This window comes from Hypanus sabinus, chromosome 4, assembly GCF_030144855.1.
Source record: "Hypanus sabinus isolate sHypSab1 chromosome 4, sHypSab1.hap1, whole genome shotgun sequence".
Classification (NCBI taxonomy): Eukaryota; Metazoa; Chordata; class Chondrichthyes; order Myliobatiformes; family Dasyatidae; genus Hypanus; species Hypanus sabinus.
In genome coordinates this window covers 29,904,679-29,923,510 of record NC_082709.1, presented here as the reverse complement: position 1 = coordinate 29,923,510, position 18,832 = coordinate 29,904,679, and the positions used below count along the sequence as shown (strand labels likewise).

Here is an 18,832-nt window from a genome sequence, read left to right as displayed (position 1 = left end):
CATTGTGGATACATGGTAACTACAGAATTGTTCTGCCAGTATCTTTGATCTTTAGCATATAAAAATGTCATGTCATGAAAGTTTCTAAGAATGTCTGCAGTATAATGCCTGCTTATTGTGCTGAATAAAGACTTTTATATCTACAGCTTCAGTGTTATCCTGACACTCAGATCACAGTCACAACCACCACTTTTGCCTCATTTTGCACTATTTATTTAATTCAATATTTTACATATATTTCTTTTTTAGATTGCACTGTATTACAGCTGCAGAACAAAAAATTTCATGACACATGTCAGTGATATTAAATTCTGATCCTTATTCTGCCTAGATTAGGTTGTTTTCTCTGCATTGTTAGAGGCTGAGGGGAGAGCTGTCTGAACTTTATGAAAGGCATGGTTAGTTAGACATTCAAAATATTTTTCCCCGGATATAAATGTTAAGTACCAGAGGACATGCAGTTAAGTTTAGAGGAGGAAAGTTTAAAGGAGATGTGTGGGACATGTGTTTTTTTTAAAATGCAGAAAGTAGTAGGTGCTTGAAATGGGCTGACAGGGATAGTGGTGGAAACAGACATGATGGTGACACTGTTAGAAATACACACAGAAATAGATCCATATCATACAGAGCCAGAAGAGATTTAGTTTAATTTAGCATCATGTCTGGCATAAACATCATGGCTGAAAGGCCTGTTCCTGAGTTGCGCTGGTCTTTTTTACATCTAGTGAGATAGTACACAAACCTCTTTCAGATTTATATACAATTGAGGTTTGCTGTGAGATCGTAGATGCTGCACACAGACCCTACACCTGGAGTGTAATTCAAGGATTAAACTAAAATTAATTTAAAGATCAGAACTATTTTAATTTCCCTATACAGGGCATTTCTCTGTGCTGTTACTCTGCTTGGGTCAAGCCCTAGCTAGGATTCAGCATGTTTTTAACACTACCTACAGATTGGAGATGAAACAAGGCATTGAAGTTGGAGAGTAAATGTATTATTAAAAAGCTCCTGGAAGGAATCATCCAGACAACTTGGAAGCTGGCCCAGAACTGTGTGTTCACTAATTGTCCTTTCTGCTAAAATTATAGTAAGGAGGAAGGAGATTAAAGAAAGTGAATCTCATGAATTTATGATTAATGATAGAAAGGCTTGTTTGATTTTGAAAATAAGTTGTTTTCAAAAGAAAACTATAGATTATCATTAATGTTGATGGTGTTTTGTTCTCCATTCATTCATCTTCACTGGTTAAAAATATTAACAAATGGAACAGCCAGCTCTCTGTTCACATAATATCAATAATGCATCAAATCATTGTTCAGCATGTGATCCGACTAACAGTGCTTTTCATGTGCCCTTATTATACCCATAAGAGCAAACAGCTGTCAATAGACATTAAAAATTGTATCCATATCACTATTATCAATCCAAAGTGGTCAGAGCACTTCCACTTCCATTTTAGCAAATCTGCTAAATGAAATATTAAGTTTAATGTTCATTTCTTGATGGCAAGTGTCAAGCATAATCACAGAGGAACATAAGACAGTCTTGTCACAGTGAGGTGTCTAGTAAGATCTCCTTTGGTAACTACTTTGAAGTCTTGAATTGTTATCTAATCAACTAGCTTTAGGGCCAATGACAACCGGGACCTCTAAACTAAAAATCAAAAGATGCTGGAAATATGTAGCATATCACTTTGGATCGACTCAATGCATGTAATATTCTAAATGTCAATAATGTACTTCTGTTTATTTAAGAATATTATGAAAATGCTAATAAAACATGTTTTTTTAATTTATAGAATGATATTGTGTGTATGATTCCAGCTTTTTCAATGCTACACACGGGAGCACTAAATTTTCTTGTTGCGATATTCAGAAGCATGGTTTCTGCTGTTAGTGTAGTTTGCACTTTGCAAGAAGTTATTTAAATATATTTTCATATAAAGAGAAGGCACTTTTGTCAAAAGTTTATCTTCATCATCCTCAGCCAATCTACAGTTTTTGAGCAACGTACACAAGTTATCAGAAGAACTCAGCAGGTCAGGCCATATCTATGGAGAGAATGCATAACCACTTGATGTTTTAGACTGAGGCCCTTCATCAGGACTGGAAAGGAAGGGGGGCATGGTGAAGCCAGAATAAAAAGGTGATGACAGGGAAAGGAGTATGAGTTGGTAGGTGATTGGTGAAACCAGATGAGGGGAAAGGTAGGAAGGTAGGTGGGTTAGGGCAAGGGGATGAAATAAGAAGCCGGAAGGTGGGAGAAGAAATCTGATAGGACAGGACAGGAAACCATGGGAGAAAGGGAAGCAGGAGAGGCACTGGAGGGAAGTAATGGGAAAGTGAGGAGAAGTGAGGGGAATGGAAAAAGAGAGGGGGAAGAAGAGAAATTACTGGAAATTAGTGAAATTGATATTCATCCTGTTGTGTTTGTACAACTAGATGTCAAATAAATAAAAGTACACACTTGGAGGAGAAGGAGAAGTTAACATGTATATTCACTTTGCAGAGAGAGCAATAAATCAAATGTGCACGCATAAGTTATCAATCAATTATCAGTGCTAGGGAGTCATTGTGCTTAAAGAAATAGATCCATACATTACACTTCTTCCTGCTTTATATTAATGAAAAATAAAACTGTATTATGTAACAAAACATTCCATTTCCCTTTAACAAACCATATTTAAATAAATGTGTTTACAATAACATGATTTTCTTGAATTTTCTCCTTTTAATAACAGTCCATGATGAACTTCACTATACTAAAGACCCAGTCTTTTGAGTGCCGCTCTGCTTCTTTCAGGATTCCGTCTCTCAAATGGCATCAGGTTTGGCAGGTGTCTTGCAAAGACAACGTTCTCTGTTGCAGGTGTCACGTTGCTATTGGTGACATGATCATCACTGGCAAGTCCGATGGCTGCAATGTGTCCGGCTTGTTGGATACAGTCGACTCGGGTGTGTTCTTCAGTTGAGCATCCAGTATCTGGTCCACTTGACATCTCTGTGTCTGATCTCCAACATCCACTCTGTACATCAGTGACCTGGTTCTTGGAGGTATCCTACCAGGTGTTCACTTGTCTTCTTAGTAATCATGTGTTAGGATTTCCTGTCCAACCTTGAAGCTCTCTACTGATCAACTTGCCGACAGCCTGAACAGTTTATTCTGTACTTAGTTACTTAGGTCTGGTTTCAGGAGGTCTATGTGAGATCTCAGATCCTTGCTCACCTACAAATTTGCAGGTGTTTGATTTGTCATTGCATGAACAGAGTTCCCAAAAAGGAAATTGTCTGCTTTATGGTGGCGAGAAATGTCCTCTTTGTCCATTGCTTTAATGGACTTCTTGAAGGTTTGAATAAACCTTTCAACTAACCTATTCATTGCTGGGTGTTGAGGAGTTGAAATATTTGATGCCGTTTTTCTTCATGAATAGTCTGAACTCCTCTGTTGTGTATTGTGCTCCATTGTAACTCACAATGTGTTCTGGCAAGCCGTTTCTGGAGAACATAGTCGTCAGAGCAGAGACAGTCTTTGCTGTGGTGGCTAATTTCATTGATATGACCTCTGGCCACGTTGAAAGAGGATACACAGAAGTCAAAGTCATGGAGCTCATGATTGGCCCATCAAAGCATCCTTTGCCATGGTGAAGACAGCCACTCCCATGGATGTAAAGGTGCCTGTGGGGGTGCACGTTGAACTTTGTGGCATTCCAAATCTGTCTATCTATTCCCAGCCACCACATGTAGCTCCAGATGAGACAACTCTTCTTGACTGTACCCAGGTATCCTTCATGCAGAATTTCTAACACTCTGATGCATAGTTTAGAGGGAACCATACATCAGGGTTCTTTAACAAGCAGACAGTTGGTCTCGTCTCGCTGAGGACTCTGGAAACACAGGATTACTGTGAGTTGGCCATCCTTGCATGTTGATGTCATAGCCTTTTGACAATGTCAGGTCATTCTTTGTTTCTCTTTGTACCTGTGAATTCGTTACTACATGAAACACCTCTGCTAGATCACAGAATGAAGCTTTTCTTCTTCAGTTGTCAACAGTGGAAGATGTGACAAACTGTCAGTGTTGCTGTGTTGTTTGGTACCCTTGAACTCTACGCCGTAAGAGTGCGCTTCTAGGAAAAGTGCCCAATTTTGCAACTGTGTAGCAGAAATCACTAGGATTCCCTTCCTGGGATTGAAATGGACAAGGGGCTGGTGATTTGTCACTAGTGTAAACTTTTGTTTGTAGAGGTAGAGGTGGAACTTCTTTATTCCCCATATTAGACTAAGGGCCTCTCAGTCGATGTGTGTGTAGTTGCATTCTGTGCTCATCAGTGATCATGACGCAAATGCAATTGGGCATTAAGATCCATCTTTCATAGTGTGTGACAAAACAGCTCCAATGCCACAATGGGATATATCCCACACCAGTCTGATGGGCAGGGATGGGTCATAATAGGAGAACTGTATATCTGATATTATTAGTCTCTTTGTTTCCTTGAATGCTTTTCCACATCTTTCTGACCAATCCCACTTTGCTCCTGTCTGTACAGCGTGTTCAATGGATGTTTGGGAGAAACCAGTAGTAGTAGTTTACAAGGCTCAAGTATAACCTGAGTTGTCACACATTTTCCAGTTTGGGTGCCTATAGCATTGCCTCAATTTTCTCTTGTGACTTATGTAAGCCATGCTTGTCAAAAACATGTCCAAAATATGAAATTTCATTCTTGAAAATCTCATATTTGCCTCTCTTTGCATGCAGACCATAGACACTCAGCCTGGTCAGCACTTTACGAAGTCACAATGATGTCATCAGGGCATTGTGTTTCTGGGATATCTTGGAGCACTTGGTCCATTGTTCCTTGCCAAACTGCTGGAGCTGATGCCTTGCCAAATACAAGATGACTAAACTGGAACAGTCCCTTGTGAGTGTTGATTGTGAGGAACATCCTGCTTGACTCTTCAAACTTCATTTGCAGGTAGTCTTGTGACAAGTCAAGCTTTGAAAACCTCTCCCCATCTGCCAAAGATGCAAAAACATCTTCTATTCATGGCAGGCGATACTGCACAGTATGCAGCTCACCTTGAAGTCACCACATACGTGAACAGCTCCGGTTTTCCCTTTCTTGGTCACTGGGACAATGGGAATGGCCCAATCACTCCATTCAATCTTGGATAGCATGGCAGATGCTTCCAAGCTCTGAAGTTCAGCAGTCACTTTAGGACGTAGTGCGTAAGGCACTAGATGCACTTAATGGAACCTTGATGTTGCTGTTTCACCCAGTTCAATTCTGGCCTTCAGCCTTTGAGTTTACCATTCCCCTTCTCAAACACCTTCTTATTAGCATTAAGCAGCTGGTTCGTCCCACTGCTTGGGCTGCAGTTACCTGTTGATGACACATTGAGAGCTTTGATTGCCAATTTGCTTTGATAGTTGGATTTTTCTCAAACATTAATGTCAGAAAAGTGCAGATGCTCTACTTTTCAACACATAAAGTTCTAACTGTTGTGTTTAGCCCTAGCATGTCACATTCACTTTCAGTTTGCCTTTGGGACACTTTTTCATCTGCATAAGTCTTTAGCATCACTGAGGTCTTTCCTAAAGGTAGTTCAGAAAACAATCTGTTGTAGTCAGCCACTGAAATTTCAGACAAAGCTGACCCTGTATCCAGCTCCATTTTGTTTTACACCAGACACATCTATTGTGAACCATATGATTTGTAATCTGTTTCAGTAATGCAATGTGTTTCAGTTCTAGGCAAGACATTTTACCCTTGTCAGACTCTGTGTCATCTGATTCAGTTTCACATTCAGTCACTTTAGGCATTGGTTTAGTTTTATGTTTGAAACTTTTAACTTTGTGTATTTTTTCTCTGTGGTTGTGCTTTTTGTCTGACTTGCACATTCTCTCCATATGGCCTTGTCTGTGACACTTTCTGCAAACTTTTTCTTTGAACCAACAGTTATTTGCATCATGGGAGGATTTGCCACATAGATAGCATTTTTGGAACTTTACACCATTCAAGACATTTTGTGCATTTCACATTCTGAACTCTTTTTCTGTAGTTCCACTGCATCCTTTGGTGCAGTCTGTAACAATATTGCAATGGACAATGCCCTTTCTAAGGTTAGGTCTCTTTCTGATGGTAGCCTCTTTTGAGTGCTTTGACTATGCATGCCACATACAAGCCTGTCCCTTAATGCATCAGAAAGTCCACCTCTAGGGTCACAGTACTGGGAAAGTTTGCACAGTTCTGCAATGTATTCAGAAATGCCTTCATCCTTTGACTGGTTCCTTTTGTAAAATCTAAATCTCTCAGCTATTACAAATGGTTTTGGGCTCAAATTATTTTGTAAAATTGCAACAATTTCATTGAACGTCTTGCTTGCTGGTTACTAAATTGCCTAAGGGACTGTACATTCCATTAAGCTAAGAAGTTTGGAGATTTTCTTTACCTCATCCACATTGTTAGCATTACAATACAGTTCAACCCACTCGATATACAATTCCGTTGTCACAGCAATATCAAATTTGTCAACTCTCCCGACTAAGGCCATTGTCACATTACTTTAACTTTGCTGGTTGTGCGTCTCTCACTGTGTATTGTCCACTGTTACTCACATGTCCTTTTCTAGCATCTGTGACAACCTTCTCCATCACCGTACTGGTTCAGTTCACTCTTTCCTCTCTCTGTCTCTCTTTGTTCTTCCAAATTCTGTCGACTGGTAACTTTCGGTGCAGTTGGTGATATTCACTGACACTCAGGTTTGTACTCATTGCCAATTTGTTTTGTCTGTGCAACTACATATCAAATAAATAAATCTAAGCACATGGGCGGAGAAGTTTACATGCATATTCACTTTGCAGAGAGAGCAGCAAATCAAATGTGCATGTGTAAGTTATCAGTCAATAATTAGTGCCAAGGAGAGTCATTATGTTAGAAAAAAATCCATACATTACACATGCCATCATGTTGGAGGCTACCCAGATGGAATATGAGGTGTTGCTCTTCTGACCTGAGTGGGGCCTCATCATGGCAGTAGAGGAGGCCATAGGCTGACAATTTGGAATAGGAAGGGAAAGTCAAATTAAAATAGGTGGCCACAGGGAGATCCTGCCTTTTTCATCAGACAGAGCTCAAATAAATGGCTCCCTCAATCTATGTTGATGTAGAGGAGGCCACACCGGATGCAATAAATCTCCACAACAGACTATTTGAATGGTGGAGAGGAAGAAGGTGAAGGGTATTGTGTAGCACTTGTCCAACTTGCAATGGTAAGTGCCAGGAGCGAGATCAGTGGAGACAGATGAGTTGCCAAGGGAGTCACTTCTACTGTTCTACAGTCTTTGACCCTTTTGACTACACCATCTTTTGACAATCTTACTCTACCACCTTCTTTTACCTCTTCTATTCTTATCTATTTATTTTGTCCACTCAAGATTCAAGGTTGTTTAATGCTAATTTCTGTACACAGGTGTAAAGGAGAAATAATTAATTGCTACTCTGGATCTGATGCTGCACAAAAAAATTGCAGAAGATAAAGAACACCATTGGTTCTCTGGTGGTCTTGGCATGGATGATACGTAGCCTCCTCCCTGATGGGAGTGGGACAAACAATGAGCCCCTTTCCAGCTTCTTTCCATATACAAGTGCCTGATTGCGAGAGGGCTGGTTCAGGAATGCGTTGGGCAGTTTTGACTACCCATTGTAAAGCCTTCTTGCCCACCACAGTGCAGTTTACGTACCATGCAGTGTTAGAATGCTCTCTACTGCTCACCTGCAGAATGGCGTGAGTATGGATGTGCAAGGTCCAGCTCTCTTCAGCCTCCTCAGAAAGTAAAGTTGTCGGTGAGCTTTTTTGACTGTGTAGCATGTGTTTTGGGACCATGAGAGGCTGTGATGTGCTGTACCAGGGAGTTTGAAACTGCTTGTGGTTTCCGCTGCTGTGTCGCCGATGTAAAGGGGTGGGAGTTGTGAGTACTCCTGAACTCAATAACCATCTCCTTTTTCTTGTTGACATTAAGAAAGAAGTTATTTGCCTGGCACCAGGCCTCGAGCTCTTCCACTTGCACCTCCTCTCTGTAGACCATTACCACTTGACTCAATGCACCTTCTCACTACATATTTCCTGGGAGAAAATGACAAATACTCCTTGGACTGAGGTGGTGTGCTCTAGAAAATCAATGGAGCATCGTTTGAAGCCCAAAAGTGGGTAAGCAAACCAGGACCATTTTTAGAGCTTGCAGATTTTGGGAAGAGTTAAAGCAGAGAAATATTTCCTATCACCCTTACCTAACAGCCCACATGGGATAATGGATTTGTGGAATAATCAAGAATATGGATTTACCCAGTATTGTTGGAATTACTCTCAGTATGACATACCTAGAGTAAGTAAGTAAACAAAGATACAATGTAGTAAAAATAACACATGGGCAAATTTTTCCACTTGAAATGTGGTTTGTTAGATTGGGTTCTCTGTTTGACTGTTAATGAGGTGTTGACCAAGCTTGCCAAGACTCTGAAGTTCCAACAAATGGTGCTGTTGATTTCCATAGCTCTGCCAGACGGGCTCTGAAACTTTTAGAAGCAATTCCAGAACCTAGAAGACAGTGAATCATCTGACACTTGATTAAAAAAGATAGCAAGTTTAAGTTCAAGTGTCCTTTTACAACCAATAGCACGTATACCATATGCCTTTGATAAGCATACTTATTAAGAACCAATTTATTTTTGCCAGGTGCTGGGGATGTACCTCCCATTCTGTGGCATTGCAATTTCAAATGCTCAACTGTTTGCTGCCTCAAGAAAGGAGTATGATAGAAGCCGGGTGAGTGGTCTATTACAAAGGGTTTGCACACATTTTGTCCCACATAGACTTCAAATCTGTAACAAGTTCAAAGTCAAAAGCAAGTGTGGGTAATAGCAAAGCAAAAAAAAGTGCTGGAAAAACTCAACAGATCAAGCAACATCATGGAAATAGAGAATGGTTCAGATCAGTGTCTGTTGAGGTGTCTCAAACAGGAAATATTAACTGTTTTACTGTTTTTCTTTCCACTGTTGCCTCCTGATCTGCTGAGTTTTTCCAGCAATTTTTAATTTCCAGAATCTGCCCATTTTTTCATAACTAGTTAAAACTGAGACCAATTAGAGAACTAAACTTTGTTTTCATTATTTCATGTTAAGGAAGGTCTTGAATTCCCATTTTCCTCCCCAGTCCCATTAAGGAGGACATAAGAAGCAGAGCCTGCTGGGCAGCAGAGTGGCACTGCTGGTAGAGATGTTCCTTACACCTCCAGCAGCCTGGGTTCAACTTGAATTCCCTCTCACCCAGCCCTCCTTCTCTTCTGGCACTTTCCCCTGGGTGAAACACTTGTCCCAATTCCTCCTTCATCACCACTATCCACGGACCCAAACACCTCTTCCAGGTAAAGCAGGGATTCATAATCGCCTCCTTCAACCTCGTCATCTGAACTGAGTGCTGTCAGTGTCACTGCAACTACGTTGATGTGCAATTCCGTCCTCATTCGACATCCTGAGGTTCCTTCAAGGTTATATTGAGCAAATGCCAACAAATAAATACAGTAATGTGCACAAGTCTTAAGCACAGATGCATAGCTATTGTGCCCAAGAGTCACAATGTACACTGGCAATGTGGAGGAAAGACAAACCAATGTGGAGTCGGCAACCAAAGTTTACTCTTAAGAATTCTACCAAATGTCGGTGGCTTGGCCAAGAACTCCGCGTTTAGCACGAAGGGGGCATCTGCTTAAATAATACAAGTAACATGGATTCCCCAAGCCCATTAAAACAAACTTAACAAGCTTAAACAGAAAGCACCAGGAGGCTGCATCATAAGGTGCGAGTCGCTCAAGAAAAAAAGACACAGGGAACTTTGAATGATTAACAACACTCAATAAACAATTAACCATTTCAGTTGCTCTAAAAATGTTGGAGCCCATGCTCTCTGGCTCCCTGCATGAGCCTGAAGAGCACATTACAGTACAGCTTTTACACAGTTCTGTATATTGACTAAAGTAGACTATTAAGCATGAAGTCCAATATATCAGAGAGTGATGGAAAGCAGCATAGATTAATACAACATGGAATTAGGCTTTTCAGCCCAACTCATCCAGGTTTGCTGCAGATCCTCCTTGCAGTGTACAAAGCTCTTCTGCAATACATCTTCAATAGTGCATGAGTGATAATCATGTTTATGGAGTGATTGTTTCATCATTACCAGCTTTAACCAATAAGGCAGTTGCTATGTCCATGCCTGTTGTTTTTTTTAAACCTTGGTTCCAGCTTGAGCACAATTATTTTATTCTCCCCAACTTCCCATCATCTTCCCCGATTCCACCACTCACCTGCACACCTGGGACAATTTACAGCAGCCAACTAACCTAGCTACCCATATGTCTTTGGGATGGGGGAGGGAATTGAAGCACCCAAAGCAAATGTATTCTTCAGAATTCCTTAGCATTCTCCCATCCTGTTTTCACTGTGTAAAATGTTTAGTCCTGCATTACTGCAATGACAAATTATATATAAAAGGCTCTGTGAAAGTGCTGAAGTATTTTTCTTGCATTGATTTTCACTGCAGATTTGGACACACACTGAAATTTTTCCATTAGGTTTTAAAAAAAGTGTTAAAGGTTAATTTCAGGGCCCAATATTTCCCAAGTTCTGCCATCCATGATTCCCATTCCCACAAATTTACCCTGGATTCAGAAGGTCAATCTCATTGAGCCAGATATTCCTGAAACCAAGCTGCAAGGCCCGGCCTCTGACAATAGAAGCAAGTAAGTCCAGCCACAGACTGACTGGAGCAAGTCAACACAACAAACTTCCCTAATCTTTGATAGCTGGCAAAACCCCACCACAACATTGCCCCCGTCAAAGTTTTACCAATGCTTTTATTTCAGTTTTAATCGATTTTAATTTGTTTTTAAAATGCCCTTATTTTTTCCCTTATGTTTTCATGAGTATATTTGTTTCATCATCTTTTCATTAGCTTCATAACATGAGGATATGGTGTATAAAAGCATTGACAGAAGAGAATGGAAATTTAGAATGGTGGTCCGTGTATCCACGTTCTTAATCCACATTATGTTGAGTCTTGATGCCAGCTGACACACTTAAGTGAAATCAATTACAGCTATAAACCATCCACTTTTAAAACAGGGCTTGCTGTGCATGGTATTTATCACTTAAGTTTATTCTCTCAGGAATGAGAATTTTATTTGTTTCAATCTTGTATTTAAAGAAAAACAGTGACACATGTAACTTACACACCATATGTCACCATTCTTTCCAAATTAATTCTGTGATGATTTATCTGCAAATTCATTTATTTGATGGCATAAGCGGCCTGGCAGGAAGTAGGTGACAAATCAACTTGGGCCAAGAAATCACAAAAAAAATTCCTTTTGGCTACAATATATGTTTGTTGTAAATTGATTAAGTTTTTCAGGTTTTCCTTATTGTATCTTCCTTCGGAAGATAAAAAACCTTTTGTTTTACAAAGGAGAATAAACTTGTGTAAAAAATTACAAAAAAATAGGACTTGAATTTCATATTTTTGCTCTCTGAACAGCAGCAAACAACTGAACAATAGCAATAGCGTTTCAAACATTTAAGGGTGATTCAGGTGTCAGAACAGGGGAAAAACAAATATGGGTGTTGTGACAATGTAGTAAGAGATATTAATATGTTCTGTGTGGTTTTTACATAAATATTCATTCTAAACTACAAGGCAAGCAAAAAGTTGTACGTTCTGATTTAAAATGGTAAAGAAATCAATCGAAGTAAAAATTATGAACGAACAATCGGAGCTGTTTTGTGCACATGTATTTGTCCTGGCACGTTTGAGTTACAAACATTCTTCATTTTGTATGTATTCACTTTGTCAGGTGTGCCTCACATTAAAATGTTATGCCACCCCTATTGTCCTAACCAGGCTCTGCTGGAGGTAGTCAATGACCTGTTTGAAGAACAAACAGATTTGGAAAAAATTGTCAGGAAAATAATGCATCGAGCACAGACACTGCTGCAGTGTGAACGATGTTCTGTGTTGCTCCTCGAAGACATTGAATCACCGGTAAGTCAAGGAAAGCAATATTCCTTTAAAACACCTTAAGGTGACAAAGGATTAATGTTGTGTATTGTAAAAAGGGAAATAACTTATCATTCTAAACTCTCCAACAGCATATTCCAATAATAGACTATTGTGACATTAGATTATGCTTAAGCTGAAAGGTCACTGTAAAAATAGCCTCATAACTGAGATTTGTTGGTCAAAAATGCACCAAGCAATTAATCGAGTGATTTTCCCCTCTAGTGAAACATTTCAATGAACCTTACACTCTCATTTCAACTTACCCGCTGTCTCAGTGTTTTATTTACTTAGTTTGAATGTACAGTACTAATTTAATCCCTAACTCTCAGCCCTGAAATGGCAATTGCAAACTTCTACCAAATTGGTTTACCCAAATGGAATAAGGGCAGTTTCATGCTACACAATGTGACTCAGACCTCTCTCCATATTCTGACAGGTGGTAAAGTTTACAAAATCGTTTGAGCTCCTGTCTCCCAAATGCAGTGCAGATGCTGAAAGCAGGTAAGATCCATACTGTATTGGACAAGAATGAGCAGAGTCTAATACATTAATTATGAATAAATAGTCAAAATCCTTGTCTGAGAACTGCATGAATTGAAATATTGCAGACTCAAATTACATAACTCAGGAACATTTATATTTGGAATGTAGAGAATAATAGATAAATCGAAATTAAACAGGAATTTTGTTCTTGCATATTTGCGGGTATATACTCACAAATACGAACATAAATATGCTCTAATTAGACTACTGTTGAGACTAATCATTTAATTATTTAATAATTAATATCAATTATTTATTTTATTATTGATAATGTAATAATTAATAATTATTTAATATTTAATTATCTTTAATTATTTAATAGATTTCTAGCCCCGTTGTATTTTTAAAATCAAACACTCACGTCTTGATTGAATGGGTGGGAATCAGTCCTCTCTTTTCTTCTGTCTGATATAAACAGCATGTGGCCCAGATGATTTTAAGACTCAAGCACCACAGAATTATTTTAACATTCACCCCTAAAGCACCCTCCCCCACCTACCCCATAACCTCCTTCCTAAAGAGAGGAAAACATACCTACTCTGCTGTGGGATCAATACAAAAAACCCCACACACCAGGGAAAACAGCTTCAGCTTGCGGAATGATTTAACACTGTGATTATGCTTTATGCTCCCCCTGTTCATTCTCAGATAATACCGTGTATGGAAAGCACAATCAAGATTAGCTAGCGTTATTTTGTTGGCAATTGCAGAAATTCAATGTATAAACAACAAGATCTCCCATGCAGTGGTGAGACAAAGGATTTATTCAATACCTCGATTAAGAGATACTTCATTTCTTCAATAAACTGCAATAGCAGGCAGCATCTTGGTTTAAATTTCTGAGAAGGGTAGCACTTTCAGCAATGAACCCTGCAATACATGCTGATCTTTTGAAGAATCAGGAACCCAGAATACACTGATTCAGGTGCAAATTCTACCCCAGAACACAAACATGTCACATACAGTCTACAGTTTACAGAATATTCTGAACAAAGGAAGAGAAACTAAAGATTTTCTTTAAATCCAGACCTGTCTAGTATTTTTTACCATTGGTGACCTGTGCAGTATCTTCCCTTGACAACTTTGTTAGAAATGTCAGGCAGACAATTTGAAACATAAATATGACTCTGAGTTACAACATGTGCGCATGAAAAGTACACAATTGTTTCTTCACTAACAATCTATCCCTTTTTGCTAAAGTGTTAACAGCAATTAAAGAAGCATATTATTCTGCATTAGGTTATACGCCCTTCAGAACTGGGAAAATGATTATTTTATAGCTTATTGTGTTACTTTTGATTTATGTTTAAAAAATTTTAGAAGATCAATCAATAAGTTTGTGGAACTTAAAGAAAACACATACCTTTTTCACTCTATTGACATAAGAGCCAGCATTAGACAGAGCTGGTATTGAAGGGTCCAGGGAAATCAGGGTTTCAGCCCAGGAGTTGTGCCAAAAGAGCCTGGTTTAACTTCCAATAAACTTATAGAGTGCAAATGGCCTGGAAAGAGGCCTCTGGCTCTATTAATACATGCACCCAGGTCCATTGCGCCTCGCTTGAAATTCTAAAGAAATTTGCTGGAATCAATAGGAAAATGTCACTTATTCCCCACTATATTCCCCACTAGACTGCCTGGTCCATAAAAAAACAGCTGTGGCCACAGGATAATTGATTCAACTTTCACTGGACGATCTGCCAGAGGACCACATTTAAGACATACTGACAGGCTGAGTTGTCGGAAATGCTTTGATGAAATACAGGGAGGGGACTAATTCGAACTATTTTAGAAACGGCATTGCAGCGGCAAGATTAGTTTCAATGCACGGCTTGGAGACTTAGCGAGCGTGGCGATGGTACAAAGGTTCCATCAAGGTACCCAAATCCGTTTCAGCTGTGTGTGCTCTTTAAATATGAAAACCAAGGACTGTGTTGATTGGCACTTTAAGGTTCAGCTTGTTAGGCTGTCTCTGTGAATGTTCTAGCAAATTCTGAGTTGTAGGAGCTCAAGAGACTTTAAAAATATAAGATTTAAATGATTTTTATGGTTCTACTGGGCCTCACTAAAGAACAGGTTTAGGATTATACTTGCCTCTCCTGAAACCTATTTGCTGACAAGATCTCAGTCGTGGGCCAAAGGCAATTAGCTGCCTTGGGAGTGCAGAAGCTCATTAGTCTGGGCTTTAAATCCGTGGCAGCTTTTTGCTCCTACATATGTCACCCTTTATGACTAAAGTTAGTCAATTGTGTCGTTAATAGGCACGATAGCAGTGGAGAGCTATTGGATAGCAGGCATTGTTACCAATCAACACGTATCCCCATTTGAACTTCAGACAGAACAGAAGCAATACTGCTTTTGTGGTGTCAGGCAGTCGGTTTAGTTTCCATCATATAACTCTGAATCCTTATAATTTCTGTGACCTGCGTTACTGCTAAAGTTAAATGTTAATGAGATTAGTTGATTTGTACAGTAGAGACTATAGCAGAAGGCTGTAAATAATTCCAAAAAGGGAAGATGATGGTCTCATTCTGAATTGATCTTCACACTTATAATTAAGTTCATAAATCTGAACTAGTCAGCTAATCTTTAGGAATGTCCTTGTGCAGCATCTAAGCTGAAAGTTATTGGTGTTGAGAGGAGTGGCCAGGTATGATAACCTTATGTGTACTTGTTCAACGGGTATGAAAGAATGACGACTAACCCCAAAATATCAGACTAAAATTCTTGAACTTGATGAGATTCTCTGTTCATTTTTTAAAAGTTCTTAAGATGCATTTTGTAAAATCACAATCTATCTACAAGAAATGAATGCAAAAAATGCAGATTTAAGACAGTATATATTTAAAGATGAGACCAACCATCTAAATCCTTTACATTTGCAATACCTTTATCAGGAAAGTGGGCATGGGGTGCAGGGATGGAGTGCAAAGTGAGGTCCACTAAAAATCCAGAAGAATCAGGACTCAGCTTAACAATTAAAATTTTTGGCTTCTGCTATAAATTGTTCAGAATCGGAATCAGGTTTAATATCACCGGCACTTTCATGAAATTTGTTAACTTTGTGGCAGCAGTACAATGCAATACATAATAAATATAGAAAAAACAGAATTACATTAAGTATATTAAATAGTTAAATAAGTAGTACAAAACAAAAATAAAAAAAATAGTGAGGTAGTGTTCATGGGTTCAATGCCTATTTAGAAATATAATGGCAGAGCGGAAGAAGCTGTTCCTGAACTGCTGAGTGTGTGCCTTCAGGCTTCAGTACCTCCTTCCTGATGGTAACAATGAGAAGAGGGCATGTTCTGGGTGGTGCAGGTCCTTAATGATGGACGTTGCCTTTCTGAGGCACTGCTCCTTGAAGATGTCCTGGATACAACTGAGGCTAACGCCCAAGATGAAGCTGATTAATTTTACCATTCTGCAGTTTACCTCAATCCTGTGCAGTAGCTCCCCCCCCACCCCCACCGCCCATACCAGACAGTGGTGCAGCCAGTCAGAATGTTCTGCACAGTACCTCTGTAAAGGTTTTCGATTGTTTTAGGTGATAAGCCGAATCTCCTCAGGTTTCTAATGAAATATAGCTGCTGTCTTACCTTCTTTATAGCTGCATCGATACGTTAGGACCAGGTTAAGTCCTCAGAGATATTGACACCCAGGAACCTTAAACTGCTCACCTCTCCACTTCTGATCTCACTATGAGGATTTTTATGTGTTCCCTCATCTTACCCATTCTGAAGACCACAATCAGCTCTTTGGTCTTACTGATGTTGAGTGCAAGAATGTTGCTGTGGCACCACTCCACTAGCTGGTGTACCTTGCTCCTGTACACTGTCTTGTCTGCATCTGAGCTTCTGCCAACAATGGTTGTATCATCAGCTACGGGTATATTATTTCTGCCCACTCTGAGTCACACAAGTGAAGTTTGGAATTTAAAATATGGATTAAAAAAGTCACAAGCTTCTGCATGTTTTCCTGGTTGGCAGGATGGTTTCCTGGCAAATTTAGCTGCACAGTGTCAGGTCCCACCCCATTAAAATTGGGCATTAGTTGTTACTATTCTATAACAGAGGAATAGCATGCAGCTTCAGAAAATGGAACTGGTTTTAACATAATAGCTTCTGTGATGACAAGACTTAAAGTGTAAAGTAGAAAATTAAGTATATTGTAATTATGTTATGATTTAATTGGAAGAATGACATGTCTGTCAGATCTGTGAATAATAATTACAGTATGTATTTTATGTTCTTTAAAAGCTTAAAAGACAGCATAGAAAAATCATCATATTCAGATTGGCTGATTAACAACAGCATTGCTGAGCTTGTAGCATCTACAGGTCTCCCGGTGAATATAAGCGATGCGTATCAAGATCCCCGCTTCGATGCTGAAGTGAGTAACCCCTCAAATGAGGTTTCAGATTCAGTTTATTGTCATTTAGAAACCACAAATGCAATGCAGTTAAAAAATGAGACAACTTTCCCCCAGAATGATATCACAAAAGCATATGACAAAACAGACTACACCAGAAAATCCACGTAATGTTTGGCAATCCCCAATCCAGAGTCCAGAGAAGCTGCTGCATATTAATATCGCGCTACCGTCTAGCGCATTCCCTGGAAAGGAGCTCCAAATCCACCAGACAAAAACAAGACCAATAACTAAAGCTACAAGACCTGCACAAAACCACATAATTACAACATATAGTTACAACAGTGCAAACAATAGCATAATTGATTAAAAACAGACTATGGGCACAGTAAAAATAGTCCAAGATGTTAAAGGACTGTAAGTTCAAAAGAAATCACCAGTTTCCACAAGTCCCCAGGGTCCCAACAGACTCACCATCCCACGCCGGCGGCGGAAGGGAGTACCCCCACTATGGGCTTCCAAGGCGCCGCCTGACTCAGCCTCGCAGACGCAGCACACAATCGAAGCTCCATCAAAACCAGCCTCGCAGACGCAGCACACACCGAAAGCGACCTGAGTCCGTTGAACCTCCAAGCCGACGACCATCCCCTCCGGCACAGCTTCTCCGAGCACCATCCTCTGCCGAGTGTATTAAGACGGCCCTGCCGACGGCCATTGGTAACGTGGCCCCAAGGACTGAGGGCCTTCTTTCTAGCAGAGTCCTGGACCTCACAGCAGAAGCAGCAATGAAGGTCTTCCTGGAATTTCACGATGTTTCTCCATGCTTCCACGTCCGTTTTCAATCGATTATGATTGCGCACGGCACCCCACTTCACAAATAACAGATAATCAGTTCCGGAGTAGCCGCTGCAAGCTGTGTCGTGCCGCCATCTTGGATCAGGAGTCAATAACATGATTGCCCAAATACTTGTGAAAATCTTAACAAAGTGACTTCTGTATCAGCAATTATTCAGTGTTTCTAGGTCAGAAAACATATAACGTAATGAATAGTAAAGCTGCCTTTTGCCCTCACAATATGCTGTGGCTTAAAGCAGGGAAGACCATCCTCAACTCGACCAATGTGGCATTTCCCCTTTTCCATTCCTTGGTATTGGAATGAAGTTGCCAGTTATCTCTAGAACTCAATTACACCTTTCTCACTATCAACTGAATTGAAATAACAAAAATTAAATCATCATGGAACGTGTAGAACTGGGAGTGGAGACTAACGTCAACGTGGGCTACAAATCTGCAGGACATTCCAAAATGTTTACTTAGTCTTTGAGAAGTGTGTCATTGTAATGTAGTGAAACACAACAGCCAATCCTTGCACCACCTTGTCCCACAAACAGTAATGAAATGACAACCATGTAATGTATTGGGAGATGTTGGTTGGATGTTAAATGTTGAACAAAATCTCAGGAAATTTTCTAGCCTCTTCTTAGGACAGAAAAGTTGAAGATATGACCACTGAATCTGCAGATCTTGATGACACTGAATCACTTGGCAATCTTGTTTTTGCAACGTTTCTTAGTAACTTGTACTTTTAATGGTCTAAAAATAGCACTTGCAATAGATTAATGCAGCTTTAATATCATATTTAACAGTGCTTTACAAAATGCAGCCTAAACTCAGCCTTAAATAAAATGATTATATTCAAATATTTATTTTCTAGGATTACTTTGCTTTTTATTCTGTGTAATTTTAAAATGTTTAATTGGTGTTTCAGTTCTCAAGTTGTACATTGATCGTTTCTGATATAGTCACTTA

At 39.5% G+C, this 18,832-nt stretch overlaps 1 protein-coding gene across 1 annotated transcript in view; it reads left to right on the top strand.

Annotated features, from left to right (window-relative positions):
* Nucleotides 1–18,832, top strand: part of pde11a (phosphodiesterase 11a) — a 221,211-nt gene that overhangs the window by 82,434 nt on the left and 119,945 nt on the right. The window contains exons 3-6 of the mRNA XM_059966064.1: nucleotides 8,735–8,824; nucleotides 11,954–12,094; nucleotides 12,549–12,613; nucleotides 16,912–17,044. Coding sequence (XP_059822047.1) covers nucleotides 8,735–8,824; nucleotides 11,954–12,094; nucleotides 12,549–12,613; nucleotides 16,912–17,044 — 429 coding nt within the window. The remainder of the gene's footprint in view (nucleotides 1–8,734; nucleotides 8,825–11,953; nucleotides 12,095–12,548; nucleotides 12,614–16,911; nucleotides 17,045–18,832) is intronic.